The 21,213-nt window shown below is 47.8% G+C and overlaps 1 protein-coding gene across 1 annotated transcript in view; it reads right to left on the minus strand.

The window, feature by feature from the left end:
* Positions 1 to 3,908: 3,908 nt before the first annotated feature.
* Positions 3,909 to 21,213, minus strand: part of PLCL2 (phospholipase C like 2) — a 190,669-nt gene continuing 173,364 nt past the window's right edge. Inside the window, exon 6 of the mRNA XM_075547175.1 lies at positions 3,909 to 4,693. Coding sequence (XP_075403290.1) covers positions 4,514 to 4,693 — 180 coding nt within the window. The 3' untranslated portion in view covers positions 3,909 to 4,513. The remainder of the gene's footprint in view (positions 4,694 to 21,213) is intronic.

The following is a 21,213-nucleotide window of genomic DNA, read 5'->3' on the forward strand; positions in this document are numbered from 1 at the left end:
AGCGGGGGAAGTGCCTGATTTTGCTGCAGGGAGATTCCGAGTCTAGAAGGTGCTCGGTGAGGTGGGAGTCAACCTTGGGGGGTTGGGGAAGCTCACGCTGAGCGCGAGAGAGACATGCCAACCGTATCATTATTCTTTATGTGGCTGCGACCATCTTGGAGTTCCGAGGTCAAGGAAGTCTCTGGAATGCAGGAGAGCAGAGCATCCAGCTTGGGAGCAGACGCTTTGAAGCACACAGATCTGGGTTTGGATAGTCCCAGGGACACTCCGAGAGCTTGCGTAAGCCATCCACCTGCCCACACCCATCATACGTTCGTCTCTACCATCTGACAAATGCCGTGCCAGCCGCTGAAAGGACAGGATGATACGCAGCAGCTTAAACAATGTCCTGAGCACGCAGCCTGCACAGAGGTCTACGGTACCAATGGAGCATTCTTCCAGCTAAGGGAACATGTAAAGGGGACCTGGTGACACAAGGGTTTAGTGCGGGGCTAATTGAAAGTTTGCTCTTCCACACTCACCTAGCAGCTCTTCCGGAGACAGAGCTGACAATCAATAGCAAAACCCAAACCACCCCTACCCCCCGCAAAAACACACAAACAACCCTATGAGGGAGCTCATACGTGGGTTCTTATGACTTGAACAACAATGGAAAATGCTAGGTCTGGTTGTGTCATATATTAGGTAGGAGACGAACCACCACAGATCATGCTAGAGAGCTTGATCCAGCCCGGGGACTCACTCCCTCGGGGAGGACAGCAGCGCCGTGTTATGACGGCCCCAAAGCCTCCCTTTCTAGCATCTTGTTTAAATGTGTGATTAAAGAACTATCAAAGTACCTGGACACACCCAATGGGGCTCCAGGCCGAAGACTCCATGTGGAAACTTTCCCAAGCTGGGGGACTTCCTTCATTCTGCATACGTGGGTTCCAACTCCCTGTAGGCGAAGAAAAGCAAGCGCCTATAGATTTAGGCAACACCCAGCCTAAAAACGCCTCTATCCCCACTCTGGGACGAGCCCTCTCTGAGGGGAGGTGAACATTTCCCATTGTTCAGAGCACACACCCGCTAAAAGCAGAAAGTAGACCCACATGGGAAAACAGACATCAAAGCCCATCAACGATGGGTTTAAGATGTGCAAGAGGAGGCCAAAGGTACTTGGTGTCTTCAAAGATGCCTCAGGATTTACTCTGTGGACAGGGCACCTGCACAGCAGCTGGGACTCTGTGAGCAGAGCAGGTGCTTGCCACAGCCTCTGTTTTGCTCAGGCCTTCCTGTTCCTGTGTTTTCAGTAGTGCTTTATCAGTTGTTTCCATATGACTTGTGACCACAAGTTCTCTCTCATCACAAGCGTTGTGCAAAACGTGCACATTAGCCAACCTAACAGGGCCTTGTCGGTATTTACAATATCCCCAAACCAAACCCATTGCCATCCGTCACGGCAATCCTAGATTTCCAGGTGCAGACAGCCTCTTCTTGCTCCTGCAGAGGAGCTGGTGGGTTTGAACGGCTGACCTTGGGGGCAGCAGTCCCATGCTTATGTTTAATGGGCAGGTCCCCCAGGTCAAGAATGCAGATGCCATCAGGAAACCATGCCCTCCCAGCTGTCATGACAGCGTTAATTAGGTGCCTTTGAGTCTGAGACTCAGAACAACGGAATGAAACAATGCCTGGTCCTATGCCAGCCTCACAACTGTTCATAAGTTTGGTTACTGGGGATTATCAAAAGGCCCGCACAGGTTCAATCCCAGAGGGGAGCAGTTGGTTCTGTGCCAGAAACTATTAGTCATAAGCTTGGCTTAGATGCTCTCCATTCGCATGTGGAACAGCTCTGCTGTTGGGGCCAGCATCTCGGACGGACAGAAGGCGCCTTCCTGGGACAGGGTCAGCTTGGGTGTTCTCATTCCCTGGGCGGGGAAAGCTTAATACAGAAGCCCAGTGACTTTGGGACCCCCCCACCCCCCACCCCAGTGTGTCCTCTTTTATGTCACTCAGTGGTCCGTCAGAGGAAGACAGGCTTCACAGAGGGTGTGGCGGAGCAGTGCAGGGCTGCGTGCAGTTCCCACCTCCCCCAACTTCCTGACCCTGGCAATGCGTCCTTGTCATCTGCAGAGTTTCCCATCTGGAAAAGAACGCACCAGGCACAGTGCTCTCAGATGCCTTCATTTCTAAAATTCATGGATTCTCGGCCTGCTTAAACGACTGCAAATCACAAGTGCCTCACTCGCAGTCATTTATCTGTTAAATCAGCATTTATATGGTGCCCGCCATTAGTATAAATGTAGCAATGCCCCCTCCCCCCATAATTTCATTACGCTTTAACAGTCATTTTCTATGATTTCTGGAATTTCACCTTAAATTGAAAATGGCGATTTACTCACCAGCTGTGGACAACGATTGCTAACAGTGATCTAAATTACACATGACTTTTATTTCTCATTCTATAAATCTGCTTTTCATTCTCGGCTATTTCACACTGCCCCCCCTCCCCCCTCATTTTCCTTGTAGAGTTCATTCCAAAGCTCAGAGGCTAGGCTATTGGCTGGCTGCAAGCCGGAGGGGGCATAGAGCTTCCTGAGTATTCCTGGAACAGGCTGAATTTTCTAACTGGAATTACATGTGTGAGCGGGGCCAGCAGAGATGGGTACCTCCGAATAGGCACACTGTTAGAATACAAATGGCAAGAACAGAGGAAAGGAGTTTTTTTTTAAAGGCTATTTAAGGAGCTCTGGGTACAAAGACGGGGATACAGCTGTAGGAGCCTCTCCCTAACTAGAGACACATGTGATCCTGCTGAACACTGCAGTCTTCTCCCCTGGCTCACAAGCTTGAGTCCCCAAAGAGGAAGTGGAGCAAGAGAGGTTGGGAAGATTTAGGGGGTTCCAATCTTTCCACGCTGGGAAATCTATTCTGGTTTGGGAGAAGCAGGAGTTAGGCTACAGTGCCCAGCCTCTCAAACTAATGGCGCCTGCATCTGCTCGGTGCCCCTGGCTGCCGGGGGCGTGCTGGTGGGGATGTCTCCTGGCACATGCTTTGCTGGGGTGGTGTTAACGCAGAAGTATTAAGAGGGCAGTTGTGGGAGTCTTGGCTCGTTTTACCCCAGTCGGCGACTGCTAATGTCAAGTATCGAAAGGAACGTCAAGCCCAGCCAGACAGGCACGCTCTTCTTTCACAAAGCCGTTGGACAAGTCCTTGGCTCCCGGTTAAGCACACATCTGCTACACAGGAGGTTAGTGGTTTGAATTCACCCAGAGGTGGTTCCTGGGCAGAAAGACCTGGTGGTTTTCTCCCATAAGGATAAACAAAACAAAAACAAACTTGCTGCTATTGAGTCCACACTGACTTAAGAGCAACCTTTACAGGGCGGGTTGGACCTGTCCCTGCGGGTTTCTGAGACTGGAACTTGACGGTTCTCAACCTGTGGGTCTCCACCCCTTTGGGGGTCGAACGACCCTTTCATAGGGGTCACTGATCCATAGCAGTAGCAAAATGAGTTATGAAGTAGCAACGAAAATAATTTCATGGTTGGGGGGTCACCACCACATGAGGATCTGTATGAAAGGGTCGCGGCTTTAGGAAGGTCGAGAACCGCTGCTGGAATTGCTTACGGGAGTCGTAGGCAGCCCCGAGGAGCGGCTGCTGGATTGCAGACCTTGCAGGTGGAACTCAACCCAACGTGAACCCCCTACCAAGGCTGCTCCCGTGAAGACACCAGCCTAGAAAACCTTTGGGGCAGGCTTGCTCTGCCCTGCAGGGTCACTCTGAGGCCATGCCGACTCCATAGCACCTCACCACTACGGGGTAGATGGAACGAGTGGGGGCTAGACAGCGTTAAGACGGTTTCATGGAAAGTAGACACTGCGTGGAGAAGCATATCAGAAAACATCTTTTTAATGTGAACACTACTTCACACGATGAAAAACTATTCACAATGCGTTGCTTCCAGATGGACTGCTTGGACGTGGTGTGGATCCCCGGCAGCTTCAGTCGGCTTGCACACTCCTGGTCGGTGATGGCTCTCCAAAGTGTCCTGGGAACTCGGGGATCCGCCCGCTGCATTCTTCTCAGCAATTATGGCTCAGCGAGCACACCACCCAAATCACTGCCCCAGAGTCCCTGGCACCCACCAAAGCACAATGGGTGGATTCGCAGCAGGCTCTTTCTCTCCAATAAATACTCATGGGACAATCCAATCCATTTCCATCCCAGGAAATAAGTTTCCGTCAGGAAAACGTGTTGCTCAATGGAACTAGAGTGAATCATGTTCTTCATATCAGAACGGAGTTAGGTGTCTTTGTGTACAAATATAGCATATTTTGGCCAGGAAGATAATTTCTCGTTGAGTTTATTTGCCTTCACACGCAGGACTGCTACATACATTCACAGTTTTAAAAGACTGTTATTAGCTATTCCAGTTGTGCTTTAAAATCCCAAATATTATTTTCATTAGTGAGTGCAAAGCAAATGCTCCACTGGACGGCAGTTGGTCCGAGATGACCGCTAGAGAGCTCCTTCACTCTCCAGTTTCATCATTCGCTTTTTCAGGGATGGCTTCCAGGCTCCGGCGCGGCTTCTGGAGGTCGGCGTTTTCGGTGCCTGGCTTATTCAGCCCGCAGGAGACAGCAGCGTAATGGATTTGTTTCAGGTTCTCCAAGGTCTCGTTCTTCGCGTACTTCAGAAGATCCGCCTGTCCCTGTAACGAAATAAGCAATGAAGCCGTGTTAGATATGCCGCGACATCCTTCTACAGCTTGACATCTCAGCCACACGTCTGCTGCACTCTTGTCAAGGTACTTTTTAAAAGGCAAGGACAGATCTAAGAATGGCTCCTCAGGGCCAAGCACATTCCAGAGTGACAACCTCAGAAAGGTTTGGTGATGTTTCCTTTTTTTAGGTGGGGGGGAGTGCAGAGTGGGGGGTGTAGAGGTGATTCCAAAGGTGATATCTTGAGAAGAGTTTCTCAAAGGATATCTAATTATCACTGAGGATTATAAAGACGGGTCTTTAAGAAAATAAAATCTGCGTGGTGGAGGCAAAAGTCAGGAAAGTTGCACCGCGGGATTGCTCCCTCATCAGACAATGCAGCTGCTCATTCTCAGAAGGCAGCCAAGCTGGCCTGTGAGAACTTTATGGGGAAACCTTACCCCATTCACAGTACAGTCTCGATCTGCCCTTTCAACTTTCTCTTTGTTGCCAAACTCAAAGAACATTGGGAAGGAATGCCACCCGAGTCCCGTGAGGATGCCCGACATGGTGTCAACGAGTGCAGAATCCTCTAGGGAAGGGGTGGGGCGATGGGACGCCTCTGTCAGAAGGTGCAGGATGTGTCAAGAAAAAACAGCCTCACAGTGTGTTACTTCGTTCAGTTAAGGTTTCGATGATTGCAGCCGGACTCTCTGACTCGCCCTGGCGTTTCTTATAGCCCTGTAGCCCAGTCGCTCAATTTCCCTGGAAAACACATCCGGCCCCCAAACAGACCACTCGGAGGTAGACTGACATGGGGGCTGCATCAGTGGACTCAGGCCTGGGAACAATGGACTGGTGGGGATGGCGCAGGACCGGGCAGTGGCGCCTTCCGCTGGGCACCACTGTGAGCTGGAACCTAACAACAGTGACTTATCCTTGGTACTGTCCCTTCTCCTTTCCTGCCCACCCACCCTTTTAACGTGTCCTTCTTGAACCGCCTCTCCAACGCACAGGAAAATCCAGGAAAGCTTGGCGCTGGCCCGGGGGGAAACCAGCTGAGGACTTACCTTGGCATGCACACGCACTGTGGAATCAAATTCAGGCTCTGCGGAGACTGACACGCAGTGCGGTTTTTAAGCCCCCATGAGGCCCGAGTCCACAGAAGGGTTTACCACGTGACCATTTATGATGGGCCTGCTTTTTGACAGACCTTTAATTAGTGGCTATAAATAGATGTCCCACCGCTTAGCTGAACGGAAGGGAGCTTCGGTTCTGTTCATCCTTACTGAACTCACTGTGGAAAGTGCACTCGGTGGATGGAGGTCTTTGTACACAAACAGTGGCCGTTGTTTCAGGAATGTTATTTCTTCCTACACGGCCTGTGTGCCGCCCTGTGTGGGGCGGCCACACCAATTCCCAGTTTTAGTAGACTGTAATTAGCTTTTCCATTTGCTCTTGGAAAGACCAAATATTATCTTTCTGAAAATTAGTGAGTCTCTGTTCGAGATGCCCACCTGCCACAGAAATGCCCGCGGCTCCTCCATCTCCTTCAGCCTAATTTGCCCCAGCCCTGCCCCTAATGCCCTGGGCCCTCCACGCTGAACCTCCTCAGTCAAGGCAAATGTTTTCGTGGGGCATCTCACAGCAAAGACCCTGGTGCCACCCGCCCCCCTGCTCCTGCACCCATCCTTCCTGGTATCTTCAAAACACACACACACACACACACACACACACACACACACCCAGGTTCTCAGCCCCGACGGCCTCCATGTGGTCCATCACCTCCAGTCTCAGTTTACCCTCTGACTGCTCTTCATGCTTCTCCCTGCACCACACAGCAGCCAGAGGCCCAACTAAAACACTGGCCAGAATCTGCCTCCCACCCACGAGGACCTCCCAGGGGCTCCCCATGTAGGTCAGTGTCAAAGTCCATGTCCTTCCCCACAGCCTCATACGACCTGTCCTGCTGCCACCACCCACTGCCCTCTGCTGCCCTCGACTCCTGTCTTTCCCAATGAGCTCCTAATGTTGGTCTAACACGCCAGGTCTTCTCCAGCCACAGGGCCAGCATGTTCACTGTGCCTCTGTAGGAGAGGTTCTTGCCACAGAAATGTCTGTGACTCCTCCTCCATCTCCTTCAGCCTTCACTCTGAAGCCCCCTCTCAGGAACATCGCCCTCCTTGACAGCACCATCCACACTGGGAAACTCCGGACCATGCCCACCCTGCTCCTACCTCCTCCCTTGCCTGGTCTCTTCCACCTCTTGTACAGGTAATCGCCGACATATGGAGAGGTTTCACTGACACAATAGCAAGTTGGTCTGACATAGGTCAAAGACCCACCTTTTTAGCTTCAGTATTGCCTTTTATTATCAGTATCTTTCTACATCGCAACACTGAACAATGCTGAGTATCCGAGGCCGATCTCATCAGCACATGATGTGCTGCATATTCCTAATAAGATGTGCAAAACACTCAAACCCCAAACACGGAGGGGCCTGCATGCGGTTTGCTGAAACCTGATTATGCCATAGGCCAAGGACAACCTGTATTTCCATCTACAAAGCACTGCTCTGCCACCGTCCGCCTCGCCCACTCCGCAGTGTGAGCGAATCCTTGTGCTTGGAGCGATGCCAGGCAGGCCACGAGGGTGGACCGCGTCTCTGTAAAGGAAGGTAGGTCTACAAACGAGATGTGAACATCTCCCTTCTAACTCGGACAGCTGCCCAAACCAACTGTTGTCTCGTTCTCTGCAAGGATCCAAGGGCTGGTCAAAAAGTACTGCTACCGGGGCCGCAGTGAACACACCCAAAAGTGTGTTTCAAGGCAAACATTTTAAAACCAGTCTCTGCGCTCATTGATGGCTGCAGGCCAGTTCTCTCGGCGGGCTTACGCCGTGCTTGGAAGGTTGTGATGGTCCGTTTTTGAGATCCGGAGGGATCAGACTGATAGATTTCCCCTCCCCTCCCCCCACCCCTTGAACTCAGGACAACCCCAGGAGTTTACCAGGAAGACGGTTTAAGAAGGCCGAAACTGACGTTGGTGAGAAAGAGGCCTAGCAGAGGAGTGCTTTTCCATCACATGGGCACCTGCTCCTTCTTGGCTAAGGCTGTCCTGTGAGACCTGAGAAGCCTTAGCCCATCTGCCCTAGTCCTGACCCTGCAGCCTCTTTGGGTCCCCAGACTCAGAGGGCCTAGAAGAGAAAGATGACACAAATCCCTCAAGGACGCCCCAACTGAGGGGTTCACGTGGTGCAAATCAGAGAGAGGGGAATTCTTTGGAGAAGGGCGAGAGATGGAACTAGGGCCATCTGTAGACCTAGTCAGAGACCGTGCTGAGAACCAGCTTCACATTTTGATATTTGTGTTCAACAAAAACATTTCCAGGCTTGCGAAGCAGTATATTTTGATTTACCATTAGTTATCACCAATAGATGCTTTATTTTTTATGGAAATCGGGCCAAGTCACCTATATGTTCTTGTTTCCCCCTTTCTCACCAAAGGTCCTGTCTTGGCAGTCTTTCTATGTCGGCAGATAGCGCTACCTCACCGTGACAGGGTGTTTGAAAAGAGGCCATAGGATAGACCTCCACGGACGCCTTTATCTGGTTGTATTCTGCACTTGCCTACCTCAGACAAGGGGCGACAGCCCTGGGAAGGTCTTCAGCCATTGTCCACATCAGACACCAAGGGCCGTCACAGGGTTTGGGGAGCTGAAGTCCCCCCAAGCCCCTTGTACGCTGCTGTGAGCATCTAAAGCTACACACCTGGCTGGCCTCCGAGTCACCATGTCTAGAGGGAGTCAAGAACCATCCCAAAAGTGCAGTTGATCGTGCAGCTGTGCTCCTGACTCAGGCCTTCCACGGACAGAGCACCGGCTAGTTCAGAGACCGCTTCCCACGCAGCCCGGAGGACTCCCAATCCACTGCTTTCAGGTGGGAAACTTCAAGACCATGCGGTCGAATACAGTCCATTTGGGATGTCACAATCATTCTATTTGGCTTTCATCTTGAGAGATCTGTAGCAACCTTAGCTCAAAATAGTTAAGGTTCTTACTTAGACTCCAGAAATCTTCTTTGAAAGATGTAGCTTAGGGCCGTGGCTGGATTCCACGCTGGGCGCAGCCAGGCAGGCGGGGCGGCAGATGCCACTATCGGCAGGGAGCCCCTGCTGTGCTCAATACTTGGCTAATCACCTAGTATTATGCTTTAATGGCCACAAAAGATGTCCCAGATTTTTAGTATATTAAAAATCTGTGAAGGCGCATCTGTTTTGTGCTACACAGTTTTCATCACCAGCATTGAGCCCCTGCTTTTATTTAACACAGAGCTGAAACAAGGGATTCTCTACTCTACAGTTTAACTTCTTCAACACCCTTTTGTCAAATTATCATCTAGGTCAGCGGTTCTCCACCTTCCTTGTGCTGTCACCCTTCACTACACTTCCTCAGGTGGTTGGGCTGACCGCCCCCAACCATAAAATGATTTTCGTTGCTACTTCATCAGTCATTTTGTTCCTGCAATGAATCGGGTGACCCCTGTGAAAGGGTTGTTCGACCCCCGAAGGGGTCACAACCCACAGGTTGAGAACTGCCGATCTAGAGAGAAGCGGAGCTGACTTCATCCGGAGGTGCGGGATCCAGCAGGGCCACCAGGCTTGAGCTCAGGAGGTCGAGAGAGCAAAGAGGGCCCGTCTGGCAGTCTCTGGGGCCCAGGCTACATTTTACTTCCAAACCCCATTCAGCGGGAGGGAGGAGAAAGAAGCTCATACCATTCTGGGACTCTGAAGGCAACACAAAAATTTCAAACACCTTGGTTTCAATGCCAACAGGGTTGACCTCCGCAAATCTGGGGCTTGTGCTGGCTTCTAGATGGTTCTAGAGCTGTAGGTCCTAACCAGAGAAGGCTTGCCTGGCCAGGTGTGGACAGGCTGGCTTCTTCCTGGCTTCCTTGTCCACTTGGGAACAAAGACAGGAAGTTAGTGGACTGTGGGCACCTTCCCTGATACTGTCTGTTGCCCAAAGACATAAGATTTTCTCTGGATACAGAAAAGGGGCAGATACTGAGGGCTCAATAGAAGAAGACAGAAAGTCCCCATCTGCCCATGGGCTAGACCCTGCCTTAGTAATTTGATTGGCTCATGCCTTTTGTTCCCAACTATACTATTGTGCCTTCTCTTTTATGTCACCCTGCAAGTCTCCAAGAGACACCCTCAGGTCACTCTGGGGTGACAGGCTTCCTCAGCTGGCTCTCTTCTGCGACCAAAAGCAGAGAATTCAACCTGCAGAATCTTAACACAATCTCATGACCATGAAATGAAAGGCAGGCTGACAGGGAGTCAGAATTTCTTCCCTGGTTATTTATCCAGTATATTACAGTATGTGGCTGCATTAATAAATGATTTGCAGTCACTGTTTTGAATAAATGGAGACTCAGTACAATGGAGTAGAGTTCAGTCTGATATTTCATAGGAGTCATCCCTGGGTGGTGCAAATGGTTAAGGCATCTGGCTGTTACTCAGCAGGTTGCTGGTTCAAGTTCACCCTGAGGCTTCTGGGGAGAGAGGCCTGCCAGCGTACTCCTAAAAGCACCCAGTGAATGCCCGGTGGAGTGGGGTTCTCCGGCGACGTAAATGGTGTCACCACGAGGCTGAGTCAACTTGACAGCAACTGGCTATCTTAGGAACGCTCTGAACATCTCTCAAGGGTACTACAGGACATATTCAAATGGTGTATGTCTGGAAGCCACCATTGAGCACAAAAGGCTGTACATATAATCAGAGTCGTAAGTCTGAAATGGCAAAGGCTGTAATGTGTCCAAAGCTATGCAGGTAGGAATGAATATATATTAGCAAAACCTTTTGGCCATCACACTCTTTACTAAGTGACTACTGTGAGCCAGGCACTGTACAGAGATTACCTTGACACAGATGATTGCATGAGAGTCTTTTAACTGTGAGGAAGCTACAAGAACTAAGCTATTTTATAGCTGTGGAGCTGAGTTTAGAGAAAGCAAGGGCCCCACGTATAGCGGAGCCTAAGCAGAAAATTCTGTTTCCTTTTTGAATAATCTAAGCCATGGGGCTAGACCCACGCACACGAGCTGAATCCTGTATGTTACATGCATCACTTAAAGCAAGCAAAAAGTCAAAGAGCTGCCCGCTGCAATGTGCCCAGCAAGTCCTCCAGTGTGCAGACCATTCATTCTTCCTCTGATGAAATACGGGGAGACAAATACAAGTCCCTGGTCACTCCTGTTGAAGGGGACAGAGACAAGTTTGAGCGAACTGCAAGAATTCCAAGCACCTTGGCTCTCCCTTCATTCTCAGCCTCCCACTCACTCTGCACTGACAGCCTCCCTTGCACGGTCTCGGGAGGCTGGCTAAGGACGTAGCACGATCATCCGCTCCCAAAGGCCTGCTACTTTGGTGGTCAGCCCTTCTTCCTACTGATGGTTCAACGACTCTTACCTCCTGATCATCAGCATCACCTAAAGCTACAGCAACAGGGGGTAGAGCCACCAACTTTTCCGCAGGATGCTTACTCTGGTCCGAATACTTCACGATTCTTTCTGTCTTTTTGACTTCCTCCTGCCCCATACATGCTGGACAGGAGTGGAACGTATGATCAGTAAACTGCCTCACAACTGCAGGAAGACTGACTTGCTTCGCGCATGTTTCTACTCGGAACGGTGAGGGTGCTGAAGGTGCTGGAGGAGGGGACGTGTGTGACAGTGCTGGTTAGTCCGTCATTTTTCCCTTGCTCCAAAGAGACAATTTGCACGGTGCAGGGTCTTGATCTGAGGATTAAGCCTTTGCTTCTGGATCCTCTATTTGGCAGATGTCTTGTGTTCTTAAGGAGAGCAAATCTCTAATCATCTTTGGGGTTTAGTCTCTCGTATTCTTTCTGAGGGAGAGTGGTCCACGGCAGGGGAGTGCTAGCTGGGCATTCATTCATCTGAGAAATATCCTGGGTTGTGACAGCTCACTGTTAAGTCCAAGATACACCAATGCTATGGAAACCAACACAATTTGTTATCAACAGCCTACCTTAACAGTAAGATCCTGCTTAGATTGGGCATGATCAGACAGACTGGTTTCCCTTTGGGCTAGTCAGACAAGCCTGCATCTGAAGTCAGGGGTCATTCTGTCCACCACATTTCATGAAGGGGACTGAAAAACTAGCGCCTTCAGGACACTCCGGGAGGAGCTGGAGGGGGGCCCTGAAGCCATTTCGCCCAAGGATCTGTGCAGAGCTGAGGACGTCTGATACAAAGCAGGACTGTGGCAATTCTCAAAGCGATGAAGAAACGTTGAGGAAGAGGACAGCATCGCTCTGTATTGCCATTGGGGGTTGATCGCAACAAGTGGCCAGAAGTTAGACACATTCTCTGTAAGACAGAATGTAACTGAGACCGCATGGCAATGAGTCGGCTGGCACGTGAAGTCAACAGCACCTTCACTTTGGAGCTCATCTACGGTCAAGCCTCACACTCTCTGCCACTGTGGGTCACACTGTTTGCAAGGATGCCACCAGTAATTCCCCTATCCCAGTATAGGAATGCCGTCCTCCCGTTACGAGATGGGGTCTGTTTCCTCTCCCCTTGAAGTGATAGTCTATGAATGAAAGGCTTGGAGAGATCTGGAGGCTTGTGGTTTTGCTCTCCGGGGATCCAGCAACAATAGAAAGAAGCCTGGGGCTGGACCAATAAATAACTGTGGACCATCCAGAGAGAAAGACAGACGGAGTTCCCACCCTTCCAATCGCCCCAGGCGATCTATCAGCCATGCGAATGAAGCCATCTTGGATGTTTCAGCCCCAGCTGAGCCCCTGATTAAATAAGGCCTTTGTGAATAATCCCAGCTAATACCACGTGGAGCAAACAGTCCAGCTGAGCCCAGCCAGCCCATAGAAGGATGAAATCTTTGTTGCCTCAAGTCGCTTTTTCCAGAGCAGTTTGGGAAATAGAAACAGATACCGTATATACTCGAGTGTAAGGCGACCCGAATAGCTGCCGAGGCACCTAATTTTATAAAACTAATTTTTACAAAAACTACAAGAAAAAAAAGTGCTAAAAAACTCGGCTTATACTTGAGTATGTATGAAAAATGACCCAGTCACTGAAGGGGGTCATCTTCTGAACCATGTGACAAGCCCGCCGTGGCCACAGTGGATGGAATCAGGAAGGGCAACTGATGTGAGGGGGTTATCACAGAGAAGGATTATAATTTGAGGATCTCTGGTCTGAAGCTAACATGATAGGCTGAGTCAATGGGTATATTACCTAGGAAATAAGCACACAATGCTTATATGGGAGAGTCAGGGACAGACACAGCCAAGGCCACGTTATCATGAATGAGCACGGGATTTGGATTGACAGGGAGCGAATGAAACAGATGCATAAGGGAAGCAGAGCGATACCACGGGCTCAGAGAGAGCAGAAGTGACCTCCGTGACCTGCCTGCAGTCTCTGCTCTGTCTTCAGAGATGCCTGTCCCCCCTGCTCTCACGTGGAAGCCAGCACCCTGGGTGCTCAGCCAGAGGCGGCCGGGATCCTGCGATACGAGATTCGATTGTTCTCGGGACAGTAATGAATGAAAAGTGTAAAGGTCACCAGCAGCGCCGTGATTTTTTACTAGGAAGTAAAGGCAGAAGGACATGCTTGATGAAGCTGGTGGGCTGAACATGCATTACAGAATAGCCTTCCCCACTCCTGATGAAATAAGCAGAGATCGTATAAACAAGGTAAACCACCCCCTGCCCGCCCTCCCACCCAAGTAATAACCAGAGAGAGTAAACTAATTCAACAACCCTTTTCAAACATGCAGCAGTCACAGCAGCAGGTCATAAAATCCCCCAATGCTCCCTAACTTAATCTCACATATCGGGAGAAATGCAAATGGACGGTCCTCTTTCACTTCTATAACAACAGAGCAAATGCATAGCTGGGCAATGGATGTCTTTTCCAAGGAGTAGGAGACAGAAGTACCTGAAGTAAGCGACACCGGCGAGGTCGCTCTCTCACCTGCTTGAAGGTGTAGTGCAGGAAGGAGGAACCCATGCAGAGTCCTGGGCAGTCTTAGGGAATTCGCTATCTCAATGAGGGATATCAAAAACACCATGGCTTGCTAGAAGGACAAATAAATCTGCAACCGAGGAAGTACAGCCAGAAAGCTCCAGAAAGCCTTAGCAGCTACCGGGACAAGACTTCATCTGAGACTTTGCATTCGGTATCAGGAGAGACCGGTTGCTGGACCAGAACCCCATACTTTGTAAGGCAGAAAAAGAGGAAGACTCTCAACTAGATTGGTGGACATGAGGCCGGACTGGGTAGGGTTGTGTTCTGTTGCACCCAGCGTCTCCGGGGACACATGCTGTCAGCACAGCGCCTAACCACCACAGCAACAACGAGAACATTCCACGAGAGTGGGTCCTAAAGGCTGGTGTCTGAATTAGAAGGAATCTGGATCCTATGACAGTGGATTATTTCAGCTCCCCAATTATAGAGCAAACCCCTCCTACCAGACATAAAAGCCAGGTCTGACCTCTAACCGACCTACAGTCGGGGGACTTTTGGGCTGGAAGAGCCAAATCCTGTCCCATACAACAATTTCAAAACGACACATCTTCAAAGACAAGAGAGAAACCGTCATCTGAACAATGTCCTTTAAATTTTTTAAATTTTGCTTCAGAATCACAGAGCTGCCATTGGCCAACCCCAACTCGCCTGCCACAGTGTATCACCTCAGCTGAACGTTCTCTGTCTCTGCGCCGACTCCAGACGCGAGTGCACGTGGCTGTTTGCACAGGTGGTCGCGGCGACCCCATTAAATACTGAGCTTACACCACGGGACATGGGGATTATTATATTCTCAGGACCAATTGTGAATATCGTCAACCCACCGAACATTCTACCAGTACATGGAAAAATAGTATTATGGCTAACTTCCCCCTCAGAATGTTTCAGAATATTACCATTCTTATGTTTCATAGCAGAACAACCAACAATGACTTTAACTGATACTTGTAGTTTTAAAAAAAATTGTGACCTACTCATGTTTTTCATCATCTCTCAACCTACGAGGGAATTTTTAAAGAAAGAGGTATCTCCTATGGAAAAACTGCTCAAAAATTCATTTTTTGTTTTGTGATTTCATTTTCTATTAAATTAAATATAGTAATTAAAAAATTAAAAATAGAAAGTTTAGGATGAGTCCATCTGCTGACATATTGTATTTAATATCGGAGACACTAGTGTTTGTAAAACGTATGCTATTTTATGTATCATTCAGGAAGAAAAACACCAATACTTCCAACTATGACACACTGCTAAGGATTGCAAGATGAAGTACAATTTCAAAGAGAAAAAACATGAAAAAAATCTAGGTTTTGTGGACTTGACTCATTAAGCAATTGGGATTTTTTGGGGCGGGGGGTTATTATGATTCTCATGATAAACCAAAACCTAAACCCCCAAACTCGCTGCCATGGAGTCAATTCTGACACACATCAGCCTTTTAGGACAGGGCAGAGAGCCTCATCTTTCTCTTGCGAGTGGCTGGCTGTTTTGAACTGCTGACCTTGCGGTTAGCTGTCCAACATGTAACCCATCCAGGAAGTCTATGTAAGCCACAGGATCTCAGGAGTGCACCCTGGGTCAGGAAACTTTAATGGTTTGGCTTCTTTCTGCCCATGGGACCAGTCCCAAGAAAATCACTCAATTTTTTTTTGGGGGGGGGGGAGCTCAGCTTCCTCACCAATAAATGATACCTGCCCTACGATCTTACACTAGCTTTTAAAATCCTGAAACATACTTTGAAAGTAGCCCCAGACTCATCTAAAATTAACAGTGTTCACAGCTCTTACGAATCAGCAGGCTGACAGAACATTGCCATGTTCTAAAATGAAAATGTGTCCATAGAAATGTTAATTTGTTCAGCTATCTCAGAAAAGGAAATCTTGACTGCGCTGCTAAAATTAGTCACACTGAATAAAGTCAGCTCATCATTAAACAATCTGACTCGGATCAATGATACATGAGGGTAAGTCAAAATGCACTGCTTTAAGGGCTTCAGGTCATACACGCATGGGCTCACTCCAAAGAATCTGTAGATGTTACTGTGCAATCTGTGGGTGGCTGCGGAGAGACAGAGCTCTCAGGACCACAGTCTTCGTCGCGCCGGCTGCCTTCAGAGGCCATCTCATCAGAGCAGCGGCCCCAGGGGATCTTTTGGGCCAGTTAAATTCCAGGTAAAGAGGTCCACTCAGGTGAGAGTGTGGTGGCTGTGGTTTGGGACCCCCACGGGGTAATCTTAAAAGATTTTCTCAAAGGAAACAGATAATCATGGGTCTCATGACAAAGAAATTTGAAGAAAATTAAAAATCGCATTGGGGAGAAAAAAGCCAGGGACGTGGCACTTAAGGTTTACTATCAATTATTATTTATGGCAATGATATACTTTCTCATGTTTCAAGGGTCACGGGATTTCCTATGAGAATTTCATTGGGAAACCTTACCCTATCCACTCTCCAGCCCTGATCTTAGCCCTTTATACCTCCTTTTAGTCCCCAAACTCAGAAAGCATGAACAAGGATTTTAATTCCTCAAGAATGGATGGCCATTTTTGACATGGTGTAAAATCACCCGGGGCAGGGTAAGGGAGATGGAAACACTGCCTTTAGAAGTATACACTACTGCTCTCTCATCCGGATGCTGGGGGAAGAGAAGATATTGCAAATATGATCGTAGGGTAGATACTCAAATGTTCAGTTGTGTCTTGTGCCGCTCCTTGGCCAGCAAGCACATCCTGGCTTCTACCCGCAGAGACTCAGCTCCGGGAGCTCTGGTGGAAGGGGTCCTAGAGACTGCGCGTTTAAGTACTCCAGGCAATTTCTACACACTGGCCTCCCTTTCAAGACTCCCTCATCCTCCCTTCCTCCCCCATCCTCGCTCCACATCTGGGGTCCTTTGAAGCCCCCTCTAGGCCTCCAGGCCCACTGTGAAGTCACCCGCTGTGTACTGCACATCACACGCTGCCCTGGAGGGCTGCCGCCTGCCGCCTCGCCAGGCTCACTGCGAAGAAGAGTGGTGGGAAGACCCAGGGACCTCATTCCTTCCTTCTTAGCACATGCTGGCAGCTCCACTCTGCCTCGGACGGATGCCTAAGACTCCCGACAGAGCACTCAGTCGTCTTCTTTTTTTTAAGCACGCAGTCTTCTAATGAAAGTTTAAAATCTGCAAAAATACAGGAACAAGACAAACCCCTCCCATGGCAAAAAAAATGGCGCACCCCTCTCTTTCTCCCCCACTCCTCCCTTAGGTTCTGGCCTGCACGAACGCCATCTGTAGCAAGTTTATCAGCCTGCCTTTTTTTAAAACAAGATCTATTACCCCCTTCTCTACATGGGTTTTCATGTAAATGTAAACCTGAAGTGTTCATTCTCCTTGCATGGACATAATTCAAAAGAAAGCAGGTTTCCTCAATGTAGTTATTTGGCTCAAGTATTCCTAAAATCTGTTACATTTTTAAATATCAGCTGTTTTCCATTAATCTATGTACCAGGGTCCCATTTGCTGTGGCTCTTAGCCCAGCGCTTCTCAAACTTTAATAGACATATGACTCATCTAGGGATCGAGTGAAAATGTAGATTCCACTTCAGTAGGTCTGGGGTGGGGAACCAGGATTCCAAGTTTCTCACAGCTCCCAGGTGATGCTGAAGCTGCTGGTTCCTGGACCACTCACAAGAAGCAGGACCAGCTGACAGGTGAAACACTGCTTTCTTAACTCTACATTCACCTACAGTATTTGCCTGCTTCTATCACAGGTCTTAAACTACTGTGATATATATTTTTTCTGGGTTTTTTAAAAAAAAATAAAATTGTAGTGTACTTCCTACCCCTGGCCAGGAGTGCACCCCCTACTGCTGGCCAGCAGATGTGTTGTAAAGTCCAGGTTCCTTTCCATTGCAAATTCTTATGCCTGCTGTTGACCAAACTGCAAATCATCAGAGCTAAATTTTGAGCAGAAGAGTTTGAGATTTAAAAAGTACATGTGTAGGAAGGAAAGTGTTTGAAGAAGTCAAGAAAATGATTTTAATTATAAAAACGAGTAGGGGTTTTAATGTGAGAAAACGCAGTTAGCTTTGGAAAGGGGACGTTTTATTAACTCAAATCAGAAAACTGTTGTCAGCTGCCAGGATAGAGTTTTTAGCTTGAGGGGTAACAAAGAAATTAAAAGAGGCAGCTGCTGACAATGTCTTTCAGTCTTGAATTCAGCTGTAGAGCGTGGAGGCTGGATATGAGAGAATAGTTTTTGCAAGTGCCCGAGATGTAGAATGGAGCAACGTCTCTGTCCTTTTCTTGCTCCCAAGACTGAGAAAAAAGAAAGACTAAAAAGCACTGAGGCGAAGCGTGAAAACGTTTTAAGGGCCCACGCGGCATTTGATATATTATTAACTGGGAGTTAATACACTTTCCCACCATTCCAAGCAGGACTGTACAGTTGCTACCACTATCAGTTTGCAAATATTCTCTTTCTTCTTGGATTCCTTGACATCTAATCCCTTTACCCCACCCTAACTCCCACCCCCTGCTGAGCCCCTTATTCTACCTGCTGTCCCTGCAGGTCCATCCTTCCTGGGTGTCACACCCCGAAACACAGCAAGAGGGTGACCTCCAGGCCACACTACCTCTGAGCTGGACCCTAAGAGGAACAGCCACAGCAAACACCACACAAGTACAGAAAAAGGTGGAAAATCAGGTCAGGTCCAGCATGGTCCTGAAGGAGAGGGGCTCAACAGGCACCGTTTTAGCTGTTCAAGTCAGACTGAACGGAGCATTGTTTTTAAAATCGTGGTTTATACAAGAAAAAAAAGTGAGGGGGGAAATGTGCAGCAAAAATACCAATAGGAGTAGTCTCTAGATGCTGGGGTGATTCTTATCCTTGCTTACTGCTATTTTCAAATGCTATTTACTAAAAGCTATTTCAGTTAATAAAAAATTAATTTAATAATAGTTATGCCAATATGTGCGTGTATAGATACAGATAGCTTCTCTCTTGAGGAAATTTTCTTCCAAGTGACATTTCCTTTACATATTTCTTTTGACTATGCCCCACCCAACCCTGTTTCCTCTGGGTTTTTTTTCTTACTGGAATCTATTAATACTAATGTGAATGCTATACACCTGACCCCACCCCCAACTGTATGAGATATTTTTGAAAGCACACTATGCTAGTTAAGAGACACACACACACAGACACCAAAAAAAAGTATAGCACTTATGCTATTTGTGTAAAAACTCGGTAACCGTTACCCGCCAGTCACCTTCTTGTCTTTGGGTGGACTGCACGTTGCTGGGACACAGGAAGATAGACAAATCACACCATGTCCCATGGTGGACAGGTGTCCATGGAGCGTCCAGACTAAGATACACTAGGAAGAGGGGCCTGGCAACAAGAACAAAAGGAGCGAGGGAAACTCGCACGGGTAACAGAGGATTGTCTGGTCGTACCGGGAGGTGAGTGTTTCCGTGGGGAAGGCAGTCAAACTACACGTGCCACACAGCTGCACCCTCCAAGTTCACGGTCAACCTTAACGGCGCGGACTGAGTCAACCTTTTAGGACCTGTCTTCACGAAGGTGGCATGACTCAAAAGAAGAATAAATAGCTGAACATGCCCACGAGTGATTGAAATCAAAGTCATTAAACATGAAATGGAATGCTTCAAGATTGATAGCCTCATCGTTTGTGAGCAGAAGTGGACTGGTATGCCCATTCTGAATCAGACCATCGCATCGCTTACTGTCCCAGTAGTGACAAGTTGAAAACAGAGTGCTGTATGGTCAAAACAGCGTTTAAAGGTTTACCCTGAAGTTCAGTGCTGTCAGTGTTAGGTTAATAACCATGTACCTACAAGGAAAAGCAGTTAATATGGCTACCATTCAAGTTTAAGCCTCGATTACTAACACCCAAGATGAAGCAATTGAAGATTTCTATCCACCTGTACAGTATGGAATGGCTGAAATATGCATTAGTAACTGTTGGTGACCGGAATGCAGGAGTTTGAAACTAAGTAGGCGCAGCAGCTAAATATATGGCCCAATTGATAGAAATGACGTAGAGATGGGATGATAGACATCTGCAAAACCAACAAGCTACTCATGGGAAAAACCTTATTTTCAACAACATAAATGATGACTGTACAAATGGACCCCGTCCAAATATAATACATCTGTGGAAAGAAATAGAGAAACTCCATATCATCATTCAGCTGAAGATGAGACCACCAATTGGTCCTAAGCAGGCTCAAGTTCAACCTGAAGAAAATTAACACCAGTCCACAATAGCTAAGTATGATCGCGAAAATGTTCCACCTGAATTTACATATCATCTCAGGAACAGACTTGATGTCCTGAACCCTAATGACCCAACCCGAGGAAACGTGTGAAATGTGTCAAGGACATCACACCTGAAGAAAGTAAAAGGTTATCTAAAAGACAGGAAGAAAGAAAATACCAAAGATGTCAGAAGAGACTCTGAAACTTTCTCTTGAACATCGAACAGCTAAATCAAATGGAACAAATAATAAACTGAAATCGCCAAGAGGAGCTGATACCAAGGGCTCAAGTAGAAAGCAAATGTGTTGAGAATGATGATGGCAACAAATGCACAAATGTGCTGACACAATGGATGTATGTCTGGATTGTGATAAGAGTTGTACAATCCCCCAAGAAAATTATTTAAAAAAAGAAGACAAGGTAAACTCTCATAAGAAATATATAACAAACACAAAAACCCACTGAGAATTTCTCATGATGAAAGAAGCTGACGAAAAAAATTTAACCTCAAATGCTTCCTCCTCCCACTATCATGACCCCAATTCTACCTTACAAATCTGACTAGACCAGAGGATGTACATTGGTACATATAGCAACTGGAAACACAGGATATCCAGGACAGATGATCCCTTTCAGGACCAGTGGTGAGAGTGGTGATACCTGTAGGGTAGAGGGAAGGTGGGGTAGAAAGGGGGGAACTGATTACAAGAATCTACATATAACTTTCTGCCTGGGGGATGGACAACAGAAAAGAGGGTTTAGAGAGACATCAGACAGTGTAAGATATGACAAAATAATAATAATTTATGAATTATGAAGGGTTCATGAGGGAGGGGGAGCGAGGAGGGAAGGGGAAAAATAAAGAGTTGATATTAAGGGCTCAAGTAGAAAGCAAATATTTTCAGAATGATGATGGCAACAAATGTGTTTGACATAATGGATGTATGGATTGTGATAAGAATTGTATGAGCCCCCAGTAAAATGATTTAAAATTTTTTTTAAAAAGAAAAAAAATTTAACCTCAAGTTACAATAATGAAAATTTCTATGGGCACAATAAAGGAAGATGCAGGAAGCATCCAAAGAGGGAGGAATGCACAGGTCCTGTACTAAAAGGAACCGGTGGACAGGCAATCATTCCCAGAGGGAGCATAGGTTCCAGAGTCACGATTACTCAAGGAAGGAAGCTGTTTAC

This window comes from Tenrec ecaudatus, chromosome 4 (genome assembly GCF_050624435.1).
Source record: "Tenrec ecaudatus isolate mTenEca1 chromosome 4, mTenEca1.hap1, whole genome shotgun sequence".
Lineage (NCBI taxonomy): Eukaryota > Metazoa > Chordata > Mammalia > Afrosoricida > Tenrecidae > Tenrec > Tenrec ecaudatus.